The sequence below is a fragment of the Vombatus ursinus genome, unplaced genomic scaffold (genome assembly GCF_900497805.2).
Source record: "Vombatus ursinus unplaced genomic scaffold, bare-nosed wombat genome assembly UNPS02009205.1, whole genome shotgun sequence".
In the NCBI taxonomy this organism is placed as follows: domain Eukaryota; kingdom Metazoa; phylum Chordata; class Mammalia; order Diprotodontia; family Vombatidae; genus Vombatus; species Vombatus ursinus.
In genome coordinates this window covers 4,107,378-4,131,384 of record NW_020948983.1, presented here as the reverse complement: position 1 = coordinate 4,131,384, position 24,007 = coordinate 4,107,378, and the positions used below count along the sequence as shown (strand labels likewise).

Below are 24,007 nucleotides of genomic sequence, written 5' to 3'. Positions count from 1 at the left end.
AATTGTTCAGAAATAACATTGATCCATAACGAGGTATATACCAAATACTCGTAAACTCCAATCTCTATGGAAAGAAAGGCTTTTTTAATATAGAGATTTAGTAGAGGAGATCAAAATTGTGTAGGAAGAAGAAAAGGTGCACTTTATCTTGACTGTCATGTCTGCTACTGAACTGAGAGCACTTCCAGTGTGTCTACAGAGAATGAGATTACATTCAAATACTTTTATTTGATTAGAAAAAGCAGTTATTTTACCCACCTCTTTAATACTTCCTAAAATACTAAATATACAAGAAGAATAATAGTGTAAGAACTTATCTCATGACTCTAGGTGGCATAGTAAACAGAGTTCTGGTGTTGGAGTCAGAAAGAATAGAGTTTGAATCTTGTCCTGAATACTGACTAGCTGTGTGACCTAGGGCAAGTCACTTAACCTTCCTTATATCAGATGTCCTTTAAGGTCCCTTTAAGCTCTAAATCTGCTGAGAACAAGATGATAATAACAATAACAGGGCTTTAAATCTCGTGTTTTCTATATCTAATTTGTGCATTATCACTGGTTATTATCCTCATCATTATCTCTGGAACTCTCTTGCTCCTCATCGCTCTAGGTTTTCCTGGCTTCCTTCAAGTATCAGCTAAAGTCCTACCTTCTGCAAGGAACCTTTCCAGACCTCTTTAATCTGAATGCCTTCCCTCTGAGATTATCTCTAGTATATGGGTGTGTCTATGGCTTTCTCAATATAGATAAGCATAGATATATAGACACAGAGACACGTCTACATAGAGATATAGAAACATAGAGACCCATCTGTATAGATAGATATAGATTTATGGCTATATGCATATCTATACATGCATACACATATACACATATATGCATATATATATACACACAAACATATATACATATATATATAAAAAATATCTTATTTGTACATAATTGTTTACATTTTCTTCCCAATTACACTGTGAGCTCCTCAAGAGCAGGGACTATTTTTCACATTTCTTCATATCCCAGGACTTAATAAATGCTTGTTGAAGGTACAGCTAAGTGGATAGACCATCGGCCTTGGAGTCAGGAGGACCTCAGTTCAAATTCAGCCTCAGACACTTACTAGCTGTGTGACCTTGGGCAAGTCACTTAACTCTGACTGCCTCCAAAAAAAAAAGTTCTTGTTGACTATTGACTGACTAGTCCTGTATAAAGAGCTTGAGGAAGAATAAATGAAGTAGAAAATAACCTTTTCCTACAAACCGTTTAAGGTCTGGTTGCAGAAAGGGAACATGCTCATGAAAATATTAAAAGCCTGTTAGAAATCTCATAGGAATATGTATAAGATATGTTAACCCTTTGATGATGAGCATTTTAATTATTGTGGCTGTCTGTTTATTAGGGCAGATCATAACCCCTCTATGACTTGGTAGATTGTGTTCAAGAGTTGCTATGGCCAGATAATTAATTGCCCTGAGGCCAGACTGGTAATCAATTTCTCCAAACTTAGTTAAGCTATTCCTCATATTATAGACACAAATTCTGTTGCCAGGTTACATTAGAAGCCTTTCTAGTTTGAACTTGTTAGTGCTTATCTTCTGTTGTCTTTGCCTTTGAAAACTCTGGGTATCCCTGTACGCATGATGAGAAAGAGGACTTTGGTGGAGAAAGTACAAGAAGAGCAACCTATATTCATAAAGACCTCTGCTACAGTCTTACCCTAGAGCCTCCCTTGGCGCCTGGGGCTGGCCTTCTCACCGTGCAGCATTCATCTGCCATGCCAGCCTCCTTTACCCATTGAAAAATCCTTCCCGTCTCCCCACCATTTCTTCCCTATTTCCTATCCTCTCCCACCTTCAACTCCCTTTGGTGTTTTTTTTGCCTCATTAGAATATAATCTCTTAGGGCAGGGAATTCTTGGCACATAGTTAATATGTGTTTGCTGTTTTGTCTTGCTTTTCATAAAGACCTCTGAGAGACAGAATAAAAGGAAGGACCAATGTAGGGTAATTGGGTTTGGGGACATTGGATTGATGGGAAGTGGTTTTTGAACAAAGTTTTCCAGATTCATCAAGGTGATGGCATTGTCAGAAGAGAGAATGGGTTACATATAAGAAATGTTACAAAAAGATAAATGATAGGATTTGACAACTGATTGGATATGAATAGTGAAAGATTGAGGAGTCAAAGATGATACCCAGGTTGTGAGCCCCAATGACTGGAAAGATAATGACACCCTTAATACAATAGAGAAGTTAGGAAGAGGGAAGGGTTTGGGGAAATGAGAACGAGTTCAAGTTTGGGACATATTGAGTTTAAGACATCTATAAGATATCCAGTTCTAAATCAGCAGGAAGAGATGTAGGACTAGAGTTTGGGGGAGAGGTTAGGACTAAATAGATCTGAGAATCTGCATGAAGATGATAAGATCACAAAGTAGAAGAGTATAGAGGGAAAAGAAAAGATGGCCCAGGACAGAACTTTAGGGGCTGCCCCAAGGATTAGCAGGCATGCTGTGGATGAAGATACAGCAAAGGAGACAGGGAAGAAGTGGTGAATCCATGGAGGAGAAGAAGGAGAAGAAAGGGGATCGATCAGTGTCACGAGAACCTAGAAAGAGAAGAGTGCCAAGGAGAAAAAGAGGGTGATCCCTAGGGTCAAAGGCTGCAGAAAAGTCAAAAAGAATGAGGATTGAGAAAAGGCCATTAGATTTGGCAATTAAGATATCGTAAGTAACTTTGGAGAGAGCAATGTTGATTGAACAAATGAAGTCTACTCTTTGGCAGACAAGATGGGACGGAGGTAGGAGGGGCAGTCAACTCAAAGAACCAAATAGCACAAATAGCACAAAGCACCCCTTTTTTCCACAAAGAAGAGGTTTATTCAACTTCAACAAACATTTGTTAATATGACGACCAGAATGTAAAAAGTATCTTGATGAACCAAGCAAATTTTTGCATCAGTTGATGCTTCTGGTCCATCTAGTGTTTAAGTAACTTACTATGTGCTAGGCCCTGTGGTAGGCAATGAAGACACAAAAGTTTTTTTAAAAAAAATGATTGTCTCTCTGCTCAGTTAGTTTACATTCTCTTGGGAAGGGATAAGACAAACACATAGATAAATATAATATAATGAAGATGTAATAGTTGATGGATTGATTGATAGGGCAAAAGGGACATGTAATAAAGTGCTCTAAAAAAATTAAGGATAGAGAGAATACGTATAGTTTGATAACTAGAAACGGTCAGGTAATGCTACATGGAGAAAGTAGTTTCTGAATTGAGCCTTGAAGGAAAAAAAGAAGCATTTTGAGTTGTTTGTGATCCACCTCAAAAATACTTTGTGTTAACTCTATATATTTTACATACAGATCTGGGTGCATGTTGTTTTGTCCCAGTAGAATATAATCTCCTTCAGGCTAGGGAATGGTTTATTTTATTTTTACTCTCAGGGCCTAGCACATATACCCTCAATACATACTTGTTGGTTTGGATTGAAATGTGCTTCTTTATTAAAGAGGTGCCTAACTACTTAGTACAAAAGTTAAGTTTAATTTCCTTCCTCTCCCGAAAGAGTATTCATTTAAATAGAACTACCTATTTATAACTTGCCACATGTGAGAGATCAAGCCGGGAATGCTATTCATCCATCCAACGAATATTTTAAGCAATAATAACAATCTTACAGAAATACTTGTGAAACAGTCAGACATAACTTTACTGAACAATAGTGAAGGCAGTTCTCCATGTGAGCTTTGTAACAATCCTCTAGTGTTTTTTTAAGGAGCGTATTCTTTCTTTGCAACCAGATATTAAACTCCTTGTGTGAAGGGTTTATTTCCCACTTCACTTGTATCCTCCCAAAGCACTTTATGTAGCACCAGGCACAAATGGGATAATATACGTAAAGTATTTTTCAAGTTTTTTTAGTTCTTTATAGATGTCAATTATTATTATTATGTTGTTCTTGTCATCCTCTTCGAAGGGCTTCATATAAAAACAATCCTGGTGGTTTTTATCGCTATCCTGCTATTATTTATTTTTAATGGTTCTATGGTCTATTAAACAGGTGGATAGAATTACTGTTTTTTTCTTAATTGAATAAAAGTATGGGATGTAAGTAAGCTCATCTTCTGTAGACTCACTGAAAACATCCTTAATATAACTTCAGTAGCAGACTGGATGACAGGGATGATATGTACCTCATCCTGTTCCCAAACGATTTTGGTTGTTCTGTTTTGAATGCTTTTTGTTCTATGTAGTTTAGAGATTTAAATATTTGGTATACATACAATCAAAATGTTCTTGAGTTTATATGGGTCGATGTTATGTCTATGTGATTGTCAATAATAGTTTGGCCTGTGATGATTTAATGGCTGAGCTCTTCAGGATATGATAAAGTCAGTGTTTGTATAATGGGGATTTATCACCTGTCAATTCATGAAAGGTAGATAGTTTTTGATTTATAATTCTAGCTGCCAAATCATGTCTTGCTAGTTATTCAGAAGGTGCTGCTCTAAGTGTTGTTTTGCCCAGTTTCTCCTTTAAAAAAAAATACATATATATATACACACACACATATATATGCGTGTATAGATATATATATCTATATATATCTATACACATATATATGCATATATATAATCTACATCAACTACTAAATCCAGGCTCCCTTGGGTAATTTCTGGTGACAACAACATGGTCCTGAATTTCCATCATCCATTTTCGCAAATGTCTCAGGCATTTGACACTTCTTTGTTGATATATTACTGTCTGTATTCATGTAGATCCCACTCATGAAGAGACTTTTAAATCCATTCTTGGATCTTAGCTATTTCATAGGCTCTATGCAGAGGTAAACCACACTCAGTTAGTTTCATTTGATGACTGATAGTCATTAGAGACATCAGTCTTTGTTTTTCCTCTGCTGTGTCTGTCCTTTATATACATATCAGGATCATATTTAACTAATAGAAAGAGTTTAATAAGATACTTCTTTTCCATTTTTTGCAAACAGTTTATGTAATGTTGTAGTTAATTGCTCTCTGAATCTCTGATAGAATTAATTTGTACATCCATCTGGTTCTACGTCCTTTTTTCCCCTTTGGGAGTTCATTTGTGGTTTGTTAATTTAATTTTCTAAGATTAAATTAGCGTAAGGGCTTGACCTTTGATTTTATTGGTATAGGAAACTCCTGGGTGAGAAAACATCCTCAACATATACACTTTCTCTTCAATGTATTGTCTTAGTTGTCTAATAAACTGAGGTTAAGTGACTTATCCAGAATCCCACAGCCAAAGTGTGTTAAGAGAAAAATTTGAACCCAGATCTTCCTGGCTTCAATACCATCTCTCTATCTTATATGCTATGATACCTTTTCTGAGATGGGGTTATTTAAATTATCTACTTCTTGTTCTTTTAATCTGGGTAGTTTATATTTTTGGTAAATATCCATTATCAGATGTGTTGGCATGTAATGGAACAAAATAATTTTTTGGTAGTAATTTCCTTTGTTTCTTCATTGTTGCAAATTCTTTTTCCTTTTTTTGCACTGACATTTTGGTTTAACAATCTTTCAAAAATAGATAACCATTTTTCTTTTTTAGTTTTAAAAATAGCTTTTGGTTTTATTTATTAGTTCAATGGGAGTTTATTTTTCCTTCAATTATGTTAACCTTTCTTTGGTTTTTAGATTTTCTGTTTTTGTATTTAGTTGTTTTATTTGTTGCTTTAATTTTTTTGTTTGCAGGCCAACTTTATTGATCTGTCCTAGCCCTTTTTTGTAATCTACTAGAGTCAAATTTTGTAAAGATACCATGAACACCTGAAAAAAAATATATATATATAAACACAAATATATGTATATATTCTTTTGTATATTTCTATTCAGTAATCACCACAGCACTATCATTTTCAATTTTCCTAAAATTCTATTCTGATCCTGAACTTCTTCCTTCTCTTTTTGTTACATGTCTAGGTCAGAGAAGGGGGTACAATTGAGGTCTCCAACAGTTATAGTTTTATTATCTCTTTCTTCATATAATTTCATTAACTTTAAGTATACTGTAGTTTCCCTGCTTCCCTCTTTTACCTTGTCAGCTTTTATTGTTGTCTTGTTTGAGATAATGATTTTCACCCTGGCTTTTTTGACTTCACCGAGGGCATAATTCTCTTCCAACCCCTCATTTTAACTCTGTATGAGCCTTTTTGTTTTCAGTATGTTTCCTGTAAAGAGTATATTGTTGGATTATATCTTCTAATCCATTCTGCTACCCTCTTCCCTTTCATGGGTGAGCTAATCCTATTTACATTCACAGGTAAGACCATAATGTGGAAAGAGAAAAAGGAATGTGATCAACCCTAGTGATCTATAATTGAAGTGGTCTTATACTTTTATACCCCTATTCCACTATTCAGCATAGATTCTAATTGCTGGTTTTTTTGGTTTTTGTTTTTTTGTTTTTTGGCTAGGCAATGGGGTTAAGTGACTTGATCAGGGTCACACAGCTAGTGTCAAGTGTCTGAGGCTGATTTTGAATTCAGGTCCTCCTAACTTGAGGGCCAGTGCCAATCACTGGTTCTTATAGTTCATTTTTCTTTTTTTAATCTTCCCTTTTGTGATCTCCCCTCCAAAGCTGAAGTTTGTTTTACTTACGGCTCTTGACTCTTTCTTTCCCAACTCTACTGCCCCTCTTAAAGACCTCTTTCACCTCTCTGTCATCAATATTTTCCTATTAAATTTGGTGTAATTCTACACCAAAGTCGTGTGTGTGTGTGTGTGTGTGTGTGTGTGTGTGTGTTCAACTTTCCTATGCCTGGTTCAGATAAGAAAGACATTCATCAGGTGCTTGTTGCTCCCATCCCCTCTTCCAGATGTCGATAAGGCTCTTCTGGTATACTTCAATGGTAAAAAGTAATAAATTCTTCCTCTTTCTCATTTCTTCCCTAATGTATTTCCTTGTCACCTTCCTTTTATCCTCTATAAAAATCAACAAAATGGAAAAGAAGCAAGTTCAGGCCACACACCTGTCTTTCTCTCCTTCCTCTGTGAAATTTGAGACCAGTTTGATTCTAAAGGACCACTTGTCTCTTTTTTCACCATTAGTATGTAAGTACTTCACTGTCTTTTGGCCCCTTCTGCTTGTTCAAATGTATAATACCTTTTTAGATTTCTCTTATCTCTAGTGTTTATGTTACAAAGATCGTACACAACTGTGGTGTTTCTCTTATAAATGCTGATAAATACTATCAACATTATTGTATTGTTTTCTAGGGACAGTTTTTTTTTCTTTTTTTCTTTTTAGAATATGATATTCCAAAATTTACTCTTCCATTATATTAGTTTAAGCATAGACTTGTGTGATCCTCACGCTGGTTCCTTTGTAGTCAGACTTTTCTAACTGCTTTGGAGTGTTTTTTTCCTTTATCTGGAAGCTTTAGATTTTGTCCATGAAATTACTGGATATTTTAAATTTGGGATTTTTTAAAAGGAGGTAACCAGTATATTATTCCTGTTCCCTCCCCCTCTTTTTTTTGCTGGTTCTAATAGATCTAGGAAATTTTCTTTTATGATATCTTGAAATATGGTTCCCAAGTTTTTGGTTTGATAATGGCTTTCAGCAAGGATGCTCATTTTAAAATTATCTCAATCTGTTTTCTGGGTCAGTTGTTTTTGGTAGTCATGCCCTTTCAAAATCTACTCATTTTTCAGCCTTTTGACTTTGTTCTAATATTTCATGTTTTCTTATAGAATCATTGCATTCTGTTTGCTTTTTCTGTTTTTCAGGGATTCCACTACTTGGTTAAGGTTTGCACATTCTGTACTAAGCTATTTATTTTATTCATTTCCCCCAAAGCCCAAATTTGACTTTTTAAATTTCTTGCTTCATTTCTTCTAGCCACTCTTGCAGTCCTTGTAACCTGGCCCTTCTTTTCTGTCTGTCTATTTGTATTTGTTGCAGTTATTCTCTCCCTCTTCAACCCATGATATTTCTTTTTATAAAATTATATTTGGATTTTTCATTTATTTACTCATGTATTTTCTTATTTTTATTCATTTATTTATCCATTTACTCATGTTTATTTACTCATTTATTTTCATTTATTTAATCTCATCTATTTTACAATTATTTTCATTTATATATTCAACCTCAGTTCTTGGTTTGGGACACCCTTCCTACATTTTTGGCTGTGGTGGGCAGTCTTAATTTGGTCCCTTTAGCTCTGCAGTTTAAATGCTCCTGCTGTTATCTTCTTGCCCTAATGTTTGAGGGTGTCCAGGACTAGACCTTACCCTCTGCCACATTCCTTGGCTTATGACTCCATCTCCTGATGACCTGATGCAGTCCTCAGTGCTATGTATGTTGTCTCGTTCTGCTTACGCAGTTCCCAACCAAGAATGGGTTCAGTATCCTGCTGCGGCCCTGATAGGCGTCAGTAGGATCAGGGCTCTCTTCTGGTCCGGTGCTCCCAGAGCTTTCTCTGGTTTCTTCTTCTCTTGTTATGTCTCCTCTCTGAGCACCCACAGGTTTCTGCCTGTCTTCTGGTGTAGTGCTGGATTTGATGGAGAAGCTGACCATTACTTCTCCCTGGTCTTCTTAATCATTGACCCATCTGATACTATGCTTTGCTGGGCAGTTTGTAAGACAGCTGGACTCTCCTTTTGCTTAGCCATCTTCTAAGGTGCCATTTCCATAAAGTTTTTAAGGAAAATTCCTTATTTTTTTAAAGGAATCTTTTTTTTAAGGAATTTAAGGAATCTCTTAATGTCCCAGAATAATGTTCAACTTCTCCTATGTGCTTTTTCTTTATCTATCTTGTATTACAATTATTTGAGGATATGTCTCATCTGCCTGTAGACTCCTTGAGGAGATTTATGTTCATATTTGTATTCCCAGTGCGCTGCATATAATACATACATATATGTGCATATGTATGTATATACACATATATACACATCCATATACATACATATACATATATATGTATATGTGTATGTGTGTGTATATATAGCTGTATATCTCTGTCTGTCAATCAATCCATCTATCTATATCTGTTGAATCACACTGAATAGGACCGAGGGTGGGAACAGAGGGTCAGAAAAAGCAAAAAAAAGGAAAAGAAGACAAGAAGAGAGGTCTTTACTTAGGAGATAGAGGGGTCTAAAATAAGTTTTTCTGATTTTGTAATTTTATTTAGGATTCTGTTGCCCTTGAAAATCATCTTGTTGCCTTTGGAATTCATGTGGTTTTGTAATATGCTAGTGCCTGAGTTAAGACATCAAGACTGCTTTGGAAGGTTTGAAACGTCAGCCTTTCCCAATCTAGTTCATCTCTAGAAGTCCAGTGTCCATCCCTCCTAATGGGAAAACATGACAAGAGAAACGGAAAAAATGAAAAAAATGAAAATGTAGACATTAGCACTTATGGTTATATGTGCCACTTATCTGCAGTTGGAGGAAAACTAGGTCAGCCTTTTCTTCTGATGTACCTTTCTCCCTTTGTTTTTTTTTTTCTTTTTCCTTTTCCTTTTTCATCTCTATTATTTAGCCACACCAGTTTTCCACTCAAAGTAACCTTGTGGGAGGAACATTGGACTTGAAGACAAGAATTACCTGGCTTTGAATCCTGGCAAGACACTCCAGCCTTCTAAGCCTCAGTTTCCTCATCTATAAAATGGGTCTAGAGAAAATCTTTGTAAACCTCAAACTCTATGCAAATGAGTTATCTCATGAAAATGCTGTGATCCTCCTAAAATACTGATGGCGAAATTAGTTGAACTTATGGAGTAGGGTCTTATGCATTTGTAAAGAAGCTTCTGTGGAAAACATTTGAAACTCACTTTGAAATTATGCAAAACATTTTTTGCTACTTCTTGGAGTTTCTCTGAGCAAACCGTGTCAACATTTTCTAAGTAAAATACTGATTATTCTCCTAAAGCATCAACTTCTGTCTCAGATATAACAATATTAATCAATCTGCTATACCTTTTGAAATGTCTCTTTATTACAGTTATAAAGAATTTTTTTTTCTCTCCTTTGATTGTTATGGACATAGAAAGGCAAAATCCTGTATACAAGTCATTTTATGTTTTCTTATGTAAAGTTGATTATTATGCTGTTGGGAAGAGCATTTAATCAGCAAAACTTCAGTCTCTTTAAGATGGAGATTAGTTTTAGCCAAGAAAAGAGTAGCTTTATACTGTGCTTACATGCACTAAAATATGAATTTTTAAAAACCCTTAGTCATTTTCAATTTCTAGGGTCTTCCTGATGGAAAGTATTTGAAGCCTTCAAGGCAGTAAATACAATGAAAAGTCGCAAATGGTGGCTGAATTGTAAGCTGACCTAGTTGACCAGATAAGTCGGCTTACTGTGGAAACCATAAGCTTGTTTTAAATATCAGACAACCCAAGAGAAACAAAGCTGAGGGCAAAAAGCTTTTTATTGATGAAAAGAACAGAATTAACCAGAGGGTTGGAACTCCTGTAAATTAATACTGCCCAGCACCACCTCTTTTTTCTTTTTTTTCTCCAAAATACATGCAGTTGATTCTAGGCTATATAAATGGCCACTTGTATTGCAAATACTTTATCTTCATATCTTCATTTCTTGGAGGAAGGAAAGACAAGGAAAGGAAAGAAGCAGTAGAGATGCTTAACAACCTAAGTCAAACACCATTCCAAATGGTTTTTCCTGCCCTTGTTTCTTCACACCTTCCCGTCTTCAGCTTTGTTATGGCTACTCAGGGATTCCCCTACTCTCGCAGACCTTTAGACCCTCTCTTGTATAGTGCTATGAATTTCCCATGCTGTATTGTTGTCCCCATCAGAACCATATCCTGGTGATTAAAAAAAAAATTCTGAAAAGCACAGCTTCTCCTGTCACTAAGTACCTTATTAATTCTCTTTCATAAAATGAAAGAAAAGAATAATCACAAATGAAAAGGCAGGAAATGGGAGTAAAAAGGAAGATATAAGAAAAAAAATGATGAAAAAAAAAGACAAATATAGAGAAGCCCTTAAAGGCTAAAAACACACTACAATTTTTAGGAAGGGGAAAAGAATACCAAACACATTTCCCATCCTTTGTCCTGGATTCTAGAGAGCCACAAAAAATGGACAGATTTAAGTGTTTCTCCACAAATACTTTAGATATTTATCTACCTGCTTTCCTTCAGAACTCTAACATTTTCAGTGCTCTTTTCAGTCTTTTCACATCTTGGGGGAAAAAAAGCTTCAATCAGTGGCTAATGTAGATGTAATACCTTTCCCAAGACTTGGTAATATCTCTTAAAATAGAACACCTATGGTAGGAGCCAACCAGCCAGAGAAAACCAATCAGCAAATCTTCAGTGTAAGCCTTCATACCTCAGAAATCGGGGAACACTGTAAATCCGGCTTTTATTTATTGTTTTGACTGTCTAGACCTAAGGAAGTGATGGAGAAAATCTCAATAATGTGAGTTAAAAATGGGTCTCCTAGTTTCAGAGAGTAAGTTGCTAAGCATTAACCAGTATATCCCAGTGAAGAGGTCTAGAGGTTTTGGGGTGCTCCTAGATGCACAGAGGCACCCCAAGATCACATGCTGGATCTGCCTGAATGAATACAACCCAAATCTTCTTCCAGCCAGAGAAATAGTTTATTAAAGATAAAGCATATAGGCCAGATTCCCAAGGAACCCAAACATCAGTGACTCGTAAGGATGAGCGGGCATGAGAGTCTCAGCCTCTAGGCGTGAGAGGTTCTCAGCATCTGAATGGAGGCAAAGGTGGATCTTAAATACAGAAAGACTGTGGGAGGGATCTAGGAGTGGCCAGGTAGTTTGGGGTGATGGGAGGAAGGGCCTAGGGAGATCTGGATGGGAGTGGCTAGTAAGCTGGGGTGAACAGAACTCCTGGGTCCAGGACCTCGTGGTGCCTAGCTAGGATTAAGGGTGGGAAATGGCCAGGGGCCATAGGGAGGCAAAACAATGGAGGGGAGATTAGGTGTAGCCACAATGAAGGGCCAGTTGAAAAGGGGAGGTGGTTGGGAAAAAGGGTCCAGGTGAGAATTCTGTTTGGAAGTTCTGAGACATTGAACAGACAATGAGAATAGATAATGAAGAGAACTGGAAGGGGGAAGTTTGCTTTCAAAGGGAGATAAAGAGAGACAAACAGGAGCCAGGTTCTTTTTAGGGCTAGGGAGGAAAGAGCATCTGAATAAGATCAAAAGGTGAGGCTGAAGCTTTGGAAGGGCAAAGGTCTTGGCTTCTGAAACCGAATGAAACCCTCGTCACCAGGGAGTATCCTAGTCTCAGGGCCCCTCAATAGGCAATAGAAGCCAGAGTTTTGGGGCAGTGTTCTAGAATAACACCAAAAAACAGAGAGGAAAAAAATCAAATCTGTCTGTGCCAAGTCCTTAATAAAAATATGAAACTTCAAGTCATGAATCTTTGAATACTAATGGTTTCATGAATTTGAAAAATTCTGTAAATTGGGATGCTGCTGATTAGAAATTCCTCAGGTTAGTGAGTACTGTTTTCTTAATATGCTTTTGTGCCAAAGCTCATATGGTGAGCTAAGGACAAAATCAGCATCTGAACTTAGGAATGATGTAGCTGAAAGGCATAATAATGTGAGAAATAGCCAATTAGGTTAAAGTTGGTCTGTTAGCCTAGTGTTCCATTTCTGAGATATTTTGCAGAAAGATACATTTCTTGTCCAAGACATGAACCTCTAAAGGTTAAGGATGAAGATCAAAGATCCCAAGTTTTTCTTAATGACCCAAGATAGACCTATTGTCCATAAATTCATATATACATTTTTTGAACCTGCTTAATATTTTAACCTTTACTATTCTCAGGGACAGAATTCCCTTCATTTGCCTCAAAGCTAAAATAGTTAGCTCTTTTTTCAGAAGCATGAAATCAATCAATCAATCAACAAGCCAGTTTTAATCGCCTTTATAAATTGGGCAATTTACTAGACCTTAATGATACAAAAACTAAAATGAAATAAATCCTATCTTCAAGGAGCTTGCATTCTATCTAGGGATGCAACATGTACATAAATACATATATCCAAAATAAATACAAGGTAAATATTTTGGGAGAAGGTCACGGCAGCTGGGGTACAAGATAAACAAAGTCTTTATATAGGAAGTGACACTTGAGCTGAGGTCTAATCTTGGGAGCTAACCCCTAAATCACTATTTTAGTAGTATTGCCCCCACCCAGAATTTATCCTGGAGAATTTCCAAATACAGCTTGTGTCTTGGCTTCAAGCATTCAAGGTGTGTGTGTGTGTGTGTGTGTGTGTGTGTCTGTGTGTGTCTGTGTGTGTGTGTGTGTCTGTGTGTGTCTGTGTGTGTGTGTGTCTGTGTGTGCGCGCGTGTGTGCATATTAGGTAGAAGCCAACCTTTATTTTATATTACAAAAAAGTACAAGGAATGTAAAGGACATGTGGAAGACCACAAACAAACACAGAAAACTTATAAAGGTCTAATAATAACTCATAAATAATCAATATAATTCTTTTTCATTGAGTCACATTTTTCCACAGTGTCCTAAAGCTCTCCATACTCATTGCCACCCCATGGCTTGGACTTCTCTTGGGCAAGAGCTGAACATGGAGCTGCTAGATAGAGAATAGCCCCATATTCTGGGGAATCCACATTTAACCCTGCAGAGATGAACTTGGCTATTTACCCTTATGGAACTACTCTGAGGATTTGGACTCCCTAACTCCCCCAGAAGAGAAAGAGAAAGAAAAACTTCCTATGTGCTGTTAGATAGGTAACTCACCTCTTTGTGGGATTCCAAATAACTCACTGTGATAGAGGAGCTAAATTCCAAGTTGTTTCTTTATATCTTGACTTTATTTCCTGGCTTCTACTCCTCCTCCTCTTTCTAAGAGTCTTGCTGCTCAGAAAATTCTCCTTTCCTTAATTAAAAATCTATGTCCCTTTTATGTACATATGAGGCAACCCCCACAGGCTGGTGCTTTCCAGGAAACTTTGAGTTGTCTTGGACAAAGGGCTGAATCCCATCTGGGCAGAACCATACTTCTCAAACTTGTGGCTGTTAGAGAGGCAACCCTCAGTAATTCACATTATCCAAGAGTTCTCTTTCCAACCCACACGGAGTTGAGAAGCACACCTTCCTTTGGCACATGCTTCCTCAGGAACTCTGAATACACTGCTTCTCTTCCCTTATGTGCTAAGAAAGTCCACTCTCAATGTTGATCCATCATCAAAAAAAGGGAAAAAAAGTAATTAGTAGTAGTTTCTAGTCTGAGAACTCACATAATCTAGAATTCGTTGTTGTTTTTCCTAAAGCACAGGTCTGATCATGTTACTCTCTATTCAAGAGGCCCCAATAGCTCCTTGTTATCTTTAGATAAAATATAAACTCTTTTTGGCTTTTAAATCCTTTCCTAAATGGCTTCAGCCTACTTTTCCAGGCTTAATGCACATTCACCCTTTCAATATATCAGTGAAGCTACCTTAATTAATGTTTCTTATTCTATCTTCTATCTCTATGCCTTTGCAAACAGGCTGTCCCCCAGGCAGCCTCCTCATCTCCACCTCTTAAAATTTACCACCCTCTCTATGGTTTTTCCCCTAGATAGTTAGCTCCTTAAAAATTACTTTTTATTTTATTAGAGTCACGTAATAAACACATTCATATGGATCTGTGAGCTTATCAACTCAGAGATTCACTCCAGTGACTTATATTGCAATTCAACTATGATTGCCCATTCCATGTTACTCATTCTTGGGAGTCTACCAAATATGCTGGAGATCTTCCTCATTTTCTGTGAGATCCCAAAGGTCATCTATCTGTCACCTCTCACTCTTGGCCCATGACCAACTCATCTTCTTTTTCTGGCATATACATTTTTTATTTACTTATATGTATATATATTATTTCCACCAATAGAATGCAAACTCCATGGAGTCATGGACTTTTGTCTTTATATCTCTAGCACTTAGCATTCTATCAAAAAAAGAAGCTAAATAAGTGCTTGCTGATTTATTGGCTGAATGAATGGTGATGTGCTGTTGACAGATGTAGGAAACCACAAGGAACAGATTTTGGAGAGAAAAGGGCAAGTGCCAGCCCCCAAATGTCTGATCTAGGTAAATTTTCAACCTTTCAAGGAAAGAAAAGCAAAAGAAAACTACCAAAACCAAGTTCACTACATTCATACTTTTTGGAATTTTATAGATTTTGTTCATATCCCTTCTGGGCCCCTATTTTTCTAAAGGGTCCTAATTTTTAAAATCTTTCTTCATCTGGAATTTCCTCTACTACTTTGGTGATTTAAGGTCTCTCTCTCTCTCTCTGTCTCTAGACATTTGCTGCTATTTATTTATTTATGTATTTATGTGTTTATTTATTTATTTAATTTTATTGAGGTGTGCGGACCAAAACAAGATGAAGCATTTCAGGTAGAGTTGAATGCATCTTGTTTTGGTGCAAATATAGGATAAAATGATATTTTATTTTTAATAGTCCTTTTCTTGATTATTAATAAATGGAGTGCTGGACTTGAAGTCAGCAAGTCCTGAGTTCATATCTTGCCTCAGACATTTGCTAGCTGTGTGACTTTGGAAAATCACTGAATCTCTCTCAGCTGCAGTTCCTTATCTGACAAATGGAGATGACAGCATTTTCCTCATAGAGTTGTTATGAGGATCAAATGATATAATATATGTAAACGACTTAAGGCAATATATAAATATTAGCTATTATTGGTATCTGATTGGTTTTTAAAATTGGAACATCTCAAAGTATCTTCCACTATAGTCCTTTGCCTCAGGGTCAAGATTTAAGTTCTGGGTGCCAGGTCAACATGGTATCTAGAAATTTCATCATTCTGTCTAATATTTTCAATATAATCATAACTGAAAGTATGTAAGTGAATTGTACTCTTCCCATGTGTATGTTTTTGAGTTTTAGCTAGGATAGAAACTGGTTAGGATGATCCTAAGATCCTCAGTTCCCATTATGAATTTGGGCTTCTCTTTAACTGTACTCAGGGAAGGTGAGAGTAGTCCCCAGGGCTTCTGTCAGTGTTATCTAGGGAATCTGGTAATTTTTGCTTAAGTTTCTTTTAAATTCTGGAGATGATTCTTCAGAATCCCTTTGCAGACAAGTAGTGGTGATGACTTCAGTTGCAACCAAATTTAGAAAACCAGTACCTGGTGATAAGATGCCTTTTTCTTTTCTGCCTTTTGTTTTTCTTCCTTTGAAAACTGAAAGAATAATAATTTTGTTCCCAAATTTTGGGTCTAGTTCTTAGGGTTAAATATTTAACAAGTCCTTTTCTACTTAAGATTTTCCTTCAAAATTTCCTAGAAAAAATTGTTTGTAATATTCTCTTATAACTAAGAAACTTCTATATTTAAGATAAACTTCTCTATAATTTATCAAAACATTTTAAAGTTAATTTCTCTGAGAAGTTTGGGAACAATTCCATATTCTCCATTGTGTATGTAATAATACACTGTATGTGATATATTCTGCATTAAAAAAGACATGATTGAAAGATAACTTCTAATTTAGTATCATTTTAGTGTCTATTGTTTCTTCTACACTACAATGCTATTTTATCATCTCATTATAGCATGTAGGTAACCTGTGGTTCTTTAGAGACATGCCAAAGCACTGTGATAGGTCCTGTGCAAAGATTTAAATATGGGTCTAGATATAAACTGCATGTCAGGCTAACAGTCTGTAGTCTAGCTAACATTTGGAGACATTCATTGCCAGAAATTTGTCCTTTGGGTATAAAAGTTTTTTTTTTTAAATTTTTGTCCTCAACTGGAGCAATTAACAGAGTTTTTATATGAAAGCATAGAAAGGCTGACATAAGCATCAATGGAGGACGTATTCAGAACAAAATCATAGATCTTTGAAACATTTATGTAATAAATTAATTCATTCATAAAGCTTTAAGACTTTCACTCTAGTATTCAATGCTTTTTAAAGACCCTTATTTTTAGGACCAAAAGGGAAATAATAATGTCATTATATAAATGCCTATATTGGCCTTTTTGCCATTTAGAACCATGTTCAGTACTAAAGCAGGAAAGTGACCCCAAAAGTGTATTTGTGTTTGGGGAATATCAGCAAACAAGCATGCAATTGATAAGTGTCACAGTAAAGTAATGGGACTAATTTTAATGTCTGGACTTGTGGAAGTAGTCTCATTACTTTATGGTTCCATCTGAAAAACATCAGTTCTCTTGAAAGCCTCATTCTTTAAAAGCAAATGGCTAACAAACATATATATCATATCAAGAAGGATTAATTCAGTACAAATTAATGCCCATCATCATGCTAGTTGCTTTGGGGAGCTTATGGCCTTGTTGGGGAGAAAGACTTGAACACGTGAAACAATTAGGGAACAAAATAGCTCATATATAATAAAATTCTTAAATGTGTTTTATACTTTAAGTGCCTTAAGAGTTCTTCAGAATTTGCATTTTAAAGAAAAATAAAGACACTATTCATCACTTTACAATATCATCTAAGACATTCTGAAAATGTACTTATTAATTCATTCAAATTTTTTTCTCACTTTGAAGTCTCATCAGTTTTCTGAAAAAGCCTTCCTCCTTGAGCTTTTGAAGATGCATGAAAATGGCTTAGAAAGACAGTATGCAGAAATTAAAAATGAAAGGAGTAGTCTTCTCCAAACCTTTGTAAGTATCTAGCTACTTCGACAACTCTATTTTACCAGTTTTGTAAAAATATACTTGTGTAAATTTTCAGAAATGTGTTCATTTATAGATAGATAGCCCCACTGAAATACAAGAAAACACTAGTAGGGACCGTTAAAAATAAACTGAGATGTCATTATATTTTAAAAGAATTTTACAGATGCAAATATGAAATTACTTGCAGTTGTGTTGAACAACTCCACTAAAATCAGACTCTGATCCCTTCTCATGGATTGGAGGTGACCTTGATTTTTCAAAGGCAACAAAATGTATGCTGATAGGTCATACCAAGTAGCAATACTACCAGGTGATACACTGTGTGATAATCTTGGAGGGACAAGCTCTACTAAATTCAGAGAGGTTTATCAGTGGAAGATTTAGGTGTTATCATTTTTTTCCCTAAATAATCTTATAAAGAATAGCCTATCAAGCCTTGGATGGCTTTTAATCTGCATGGAGTGAATATCTGCATTTGTAAAAACTGGAGATCTTTTGAGGTTTAAAATAACTATAAACACAATGAAATTCATAATATCCTATTTAAGAATCATTCAGTCTTTTCATAAATTGATTTTGCTGAGCTTCCCTTTCTTCTGTCCTCTAAAACTAGAGATAACACCGCCTTCCAATGGATTTTCGCATTGTTTTGTTTGTACTTCTTAATGCACTTTTTTTTTTTGTATTACATTTATTTGTAAACTGGCTTATTCACCCACCTCCTCAACTGTTAAGTGACTTGGAGAAAGGGGTAACTTTGTTTATCATTTTTGTTATCTTCAGCTTCCTAGAGTAGTACTTGGCACATTTTAGGTCCTTCAAAATGTTTGATGAATTCATTGGATCATATACTTAGAACTGAGTGACAACTCAGAGGACATTTTGTCCAACCCATACCTGAATAGGAATTGCTTCTTCAACATCTCCAACAAGTTAATTCATTATTTGATAGAAGAAATCAAGGAAGTAATCCACTCCACCAAGGCAGGCAAAATGGTTGGCACCTTAAATCTGTCTCTCTGCAACTTTCATCGATTTATAGCCTCTGGACCAAACAGCAAATATATTTCCTTTCCCACAGGGTAGACTTTTAGTACTAGAAGACAACTATCATGTTAAGTCTTGTCTTCCCTTCAGAACATCTCCAGTTCCTTCAACTGATCCTCATATGGCATCTTGAGACCTTTCAATATCCTGGTTTCCCTGCTCTGGTGGTTATCATAGTTTATTGATATCCTTTAGAAAATGTGGTACCAAGAACTTAATATAATATTGCAGTTGAGGTTGATGAGGGCAGAGTACAATAGAGGTATCACCTCCTTCAGTCTAGACATGCTACCTCTCTTAATGTATTCTAAGACAGAATTAGCATTTTTTGGCTTCCATTTTGTACTATAAATTAAAAATCCCCATTTTTTAATGTGAAGGGTTTTCTACCTAGGCCATTTTTGTCTGATACTTGTTAAATTTTTTGGGTGTTTTTTTTTTAACTTGTCTCTGACTTTAAGCTTATTGCTGTGTAATTTTATTTATTAAATTCAGTCCTTTATTCTAACCTTTTGAGATCTTTTTGTATACTTTGTGATAGAGGTATTAGCTCTCTTGCTCACTCTTCTGTATGTCATTTCCAAATTTAGTAAGCATGCTATTTATGTATTCATTTAAGTTGGAAAAAATTGTTGAACAGTACAGGGTCAACAGTACAAGTAGTGCCTTGTGGGACTACCCTAGAAACCTTCCACTAAGTGGAAATGGACTTGTTATTGACTACATTTTGAAACTGGTCTTTCAAACAATTTTATATCAACCTCCTTGTATTTTTATCTAATTCATACCACTCTGTTTTCTCTACAAAGATAATATGAGAGACTTCATGAAATGTTTTATTGAAATCTAAGCAGTCTGTCTACAAATAATCTTTCTGATTTGCCAGTCTAGAAATTGAATTTAAAAAAAAAAGGGAAAGAAAAGAAATGAGGTTAAACTGGAACAACTTGTTTTTGACTAAGCCATACTGACTCTAGTTATCACTATTTACTTTTATAGATGTTCAGAAACTGTCTTTTTCAAACTTTTATGGGACACAATCACTTGTAGGTTCTACCATGCTAGAGAAGCTGAAATAAAAGACTACGTCTACTTTCCAAGGACCAGCCTGCTTAAGTATAGGAAAACTCGTCACTACTAGGCTGGCTACCTGGCAATGGTAACCTGTGGAAGAAAGAAAAATACAACCTTTGTTGTATTTTTGTGGACTTCTATTCCTTTAAAGACAAAGTGGTGAATAGTGGATTCTAATAATTGCACACAGTTCGATTAGCACACATAAATAAATGTTAACTTAGTTTTTGGTGATCTAAATGCAAGCATCTAGTGAGTGGGTACACTATAAAATCATATACTTTAAAATACTATAAAATTATATAAATCTTGACATTTTTACTATAAATGAAACCATAAGACAAAAAATCGTGTATCTAAATGTGAGGATGACTCATAGTTTCTCTTTGGAGAGACAAATAGAGGAGTTGGTAGAATCAATTTTATAGTGCATCCGAAGGCAACAAAAAATAATAATTCCATGGCACAGTTGGTGATTTTGTATTACAGTGCTCATGGTAAGCATTTGCAAGAAGATCATAAAGATAATTCAGTATGTGTATCAACATCTGTTGCAAAGGAGGAGGTAGAAAAATTAATTCTACAAAGAATTTGATAAGACCCTCAAGTGAAACCACAATATCTTTTAATACTTGATGACTTGAATGCAAAAGTAGGCATAAGGAAGCACATAAACAAAAATGTTGGAAAGGTTCAGGTGTGAGAAATGAGAGAGAAGACCTTTCAGATTGCAGAGAAATTTCTAGATCCTATGTATTTTATTAAGGAAGAGAGTTGGGAGGTGAGATTTAAGTTAAATCTTAAAGGAAGCCAGGGAAGCCAGGAGGTGATGGAGAAGAGGGAGAACATTTCAGGTATGGTGGAGAGTTTGTAGATGACATTGTAAAGATTATATTTAGGCCCTAAATATTACAGAGCTTACAAAATGAGATTCATAATCACTTGAAAGAGTTTTTACTATACATATGGAGAAAAAGAAAACACAAGGGAATGAAGAATGTCTGCTGTCCATAGTATAATATGTGATTGAATGAACAACTCATATAGCTCATTCATCAGCACTTATGTGTCAGACAGACAACATTTCTGCGCAATGAGCAGAGTCCAGAATGGAATATGAGAAGTTGAGTAAATTGATTGCTTTTGGGAAATTGTTTAGGGCCTTTAATGATCCCCAGCCTTCTCCTTGAAATAAAGGTTGATTTTTTTCACACCATCATTTCTATGATTATGCTGTATGTCTGTTAGTAATGGAATACCACTGTCTCCACAGAATTAAAGGTCTGGCTCATTCAAAGGAGAGGCTCATTTTAAGTGCGAAGTGATTAAAATAAATTTAGTAATGAAGAATCAGCATAAGAGAATGATATGAATGAACCAGAAAGAACATAGCCAAGTAGTGAGAAGGAGGGATAACCAATGAACTATCCCTATACTTCATTGGCATCCACTCAATGTTAAAAGATCTAGAGCAAGGCACAAATCCCTGTGGAGGATTTATTAGAGGATATGGACAAAATTCGCTTGGATAAGAATGTGTAGGTAGGTTGCAGTCTGCATTATGAGAGGGAATGGCCAGATTGATGAAATCACTGATCCATCAAAATATTAAACACGTATTTTTCTGGGAACTAAGATCAATATCACTCTAGAATAACATTCTCTTCCATTTAGGGGGGAAATTTGGACAACATCTGTTCTTCTCTAGTACAGTGACACCTTTCACATTCACTATGATTTTTCAGAGAATGTGATGATGTTCCAGTGATCCTATTTGCCTATACTTTCTATTCCAGGGCCTATTCTAGTGCCCTAGAATAGAGTTCATCTGGGTATGGTGATATGAATTTATAAAGTGCAGTTATGTGCTCTCATAGTACTTCCTTACTTATCTTGGATATCAACTTCTTATTAACCACTTTTGTTCTGTCTTTTCTAAACCAAAAACCATTCTCCCTGGCAGGGAAAGCAAAAGCATAATCAGAATTGAGTAAACCTTCATTCTCTCTATATTCCATATCATCAATTAGACCACTTCCATGCATCTGCCTTATTCTTTCTTTCCTCCTCCCTTTTCTACAAAATAAGTATTTTTAAGTCCTTGTTGTTGCCACATTGTGGCATAGAAGTAAGCCTGGAGGGGGGCAGAGCCAGGATGGCAGAGGGAAAGCAGTGACTTGCTTGAGTTCTCCCTCAAACCCCTCCAAATACCTATAAAAAATGGCTCTAAACAAATTCTAAAGCAGCAGAACTCACAAAAAAACAGAGTAAAACAAATTTCCAGTCCAAGACAACTGTCTGGCTGGTCGGAAAGGTATATTGTGCCAGGCTGGGAGAGGAGCACAGTTCGGCGTGGGCGCGCAGGCCGCAGCAACCCTGGAGCAGGCCTTAGAGGACTGAATAGCAGGCAGCTGTGGTGGTTTCCAGACTTCTCAACCCACGAATGCCAAAGACAACTTAGAAGGTCAGTGGGAAAAGTCTGTGACTGTGGTGAGAGAAGAAGCTAGGTCTCAGCCACCCCAAGGGCAGCAGCTGCCTCCTGAGCTTGCAGCCCACAGACTGAGGGGGAATCCAGTGGCTGATCAGAGGGGGATTGCAAGGATCTCCTTGCCAGTGCTGAGGCAGGAATCTCTTGCTTTGCCCTTGCTTCGGTCTGGGTCACAGTTCTGAAGGGCAGTCCTGGGGTGAGGAGGAGCGCTGGCTTAGTGGAGTTTGGTGTGGTGGTGGAGAGGAAACACCTCGCCCCTTATCATAGCACCTTGGAAGAACTGAAAATTTTCAGGTCCCTAGAAGTATCTCTGAAAACAGCTGTACAAACCCCCGAAGCTTGGGACAGTACATTCTCCACATTGGAAACAGACTCTTACCTTAACAAAGAATTTAAAACTCAGGTAATTGGTTGGGATCATGCGCAAGCAGCGCAAAAAAAAAGTCAGACCATAGAATCTTACTTTGGTGACAAAGAAAATCAAAACATACAACCAGAAGAAGAAAACAGTCAAAGCTCCTACATCCAAAGCCTCCAAGAAAAATATGAATCAGTCCCAGGCCTTAGAAGAGCTCAAAAGGGATTTTGAGAGGCAAGTAAGAGAAGTAGAGGAAAAACTGGGAAGAGAAATGAGAGTGATGTAAGAAAATCATGAAAAACAAGTCAACAGTTTGCTAAAGGAGACCCAAAAAAATACTGAAGAAAATAACACTTTAAAAAATAGCCTAACCCAAATGGCAAAAGAGGTCCCAAAAGCCAATGAAGAGAAGAATGCCCTAAAGAGCAAAATTGGACAAATGGAAAAGGAAGTCCAAAAGCTTACTGAAGAAAATACTTCCTTAAAAGTTAGAATAGAGCAATTGGAAGCTAGTGACTTTATGAGAAATCAAGACACTGTAAAACAAATCCAAAAGAATGAAAAATTAGAAAACAATGTGAAATATCTCATTGGAAAAACAGCTGACCTGGAAAATAGATCCAGGAGAGAGAATTTAAAAATTATTGGACTATCTGAAAGCCATGACCAAAAAAAGAGCCTAGACATCATCTTTCAAGAAATTATCAAGGAGAACTGCCCTGATATTTTAGAACCAGAGGGCAAAATAGAAATTGAAAGAATCCACCCATCTCCTCCCGAAAGAGATCCCCAAAGGAAAACTCCTAGGAATATTGTAGCCAAATTCCAGAGTTCCCAGGTCAAGGAGAAAATATTGCAAGCAGCCAGAAAGAAACAATTCAAGTATTGTGGAAACACAATCAGGATAACACAAAATTTAGCAGCTTCTACATTAAGGGACTGCAGGGCATGGAATATAATATTCTGGAGGGCAAAGGAGATAGGATTACAACCAAGAATCACCTACTCAGCAACACTAAGTATAATTCTTCGGGGGAAAAAATGGTCATTCAGTGAAATAGAGGACTTTCAAGCATTCTTGATGAAAAGACCAGAGCTGAACAGAAAATTTGACTTTCAAATACAAGACTCAAGTGGAACATGAAGAGGTAAACAGGAAAGAGAAATCATAAGAGACTTATTAAGGTTGAACTGTTTACATCCCTGCATGGAAAGATGATATTTGTAACTCATGAGACCTTTGTCAGTATTAAGGTAGTTGGAGGGGAAAAAAATTATATGTATGTAGATATAGATATAGATAGATAGATAGATAGATAGATAGATAGATAGATAGATAGATA

The 24,007-nt window shown here is 36.3% G+C and overlaps 1 protein-coding gene across 1 annotated transcript in view; it reads left to right on the top strand.

The window, feature by feature from the left end:
• Window positions 1-24,007, top strand: part of CCDC172 (coiled-coil domain containing 172) — a 59,112-nt gene that overhangs the window by 11,536 nt on the left and 23,569 nt on the right. The window contains exon 3 of the mRNA XM_027851484.1: window positions 17,566-17,682. Coding sequence (XP_027707285.1) covers window positions 17,566-17,682 — 117 coding nt within the window. The remainder of the gene's footprint in view (window positions 1-17,565; window positions 17,683-24,007) is intronic.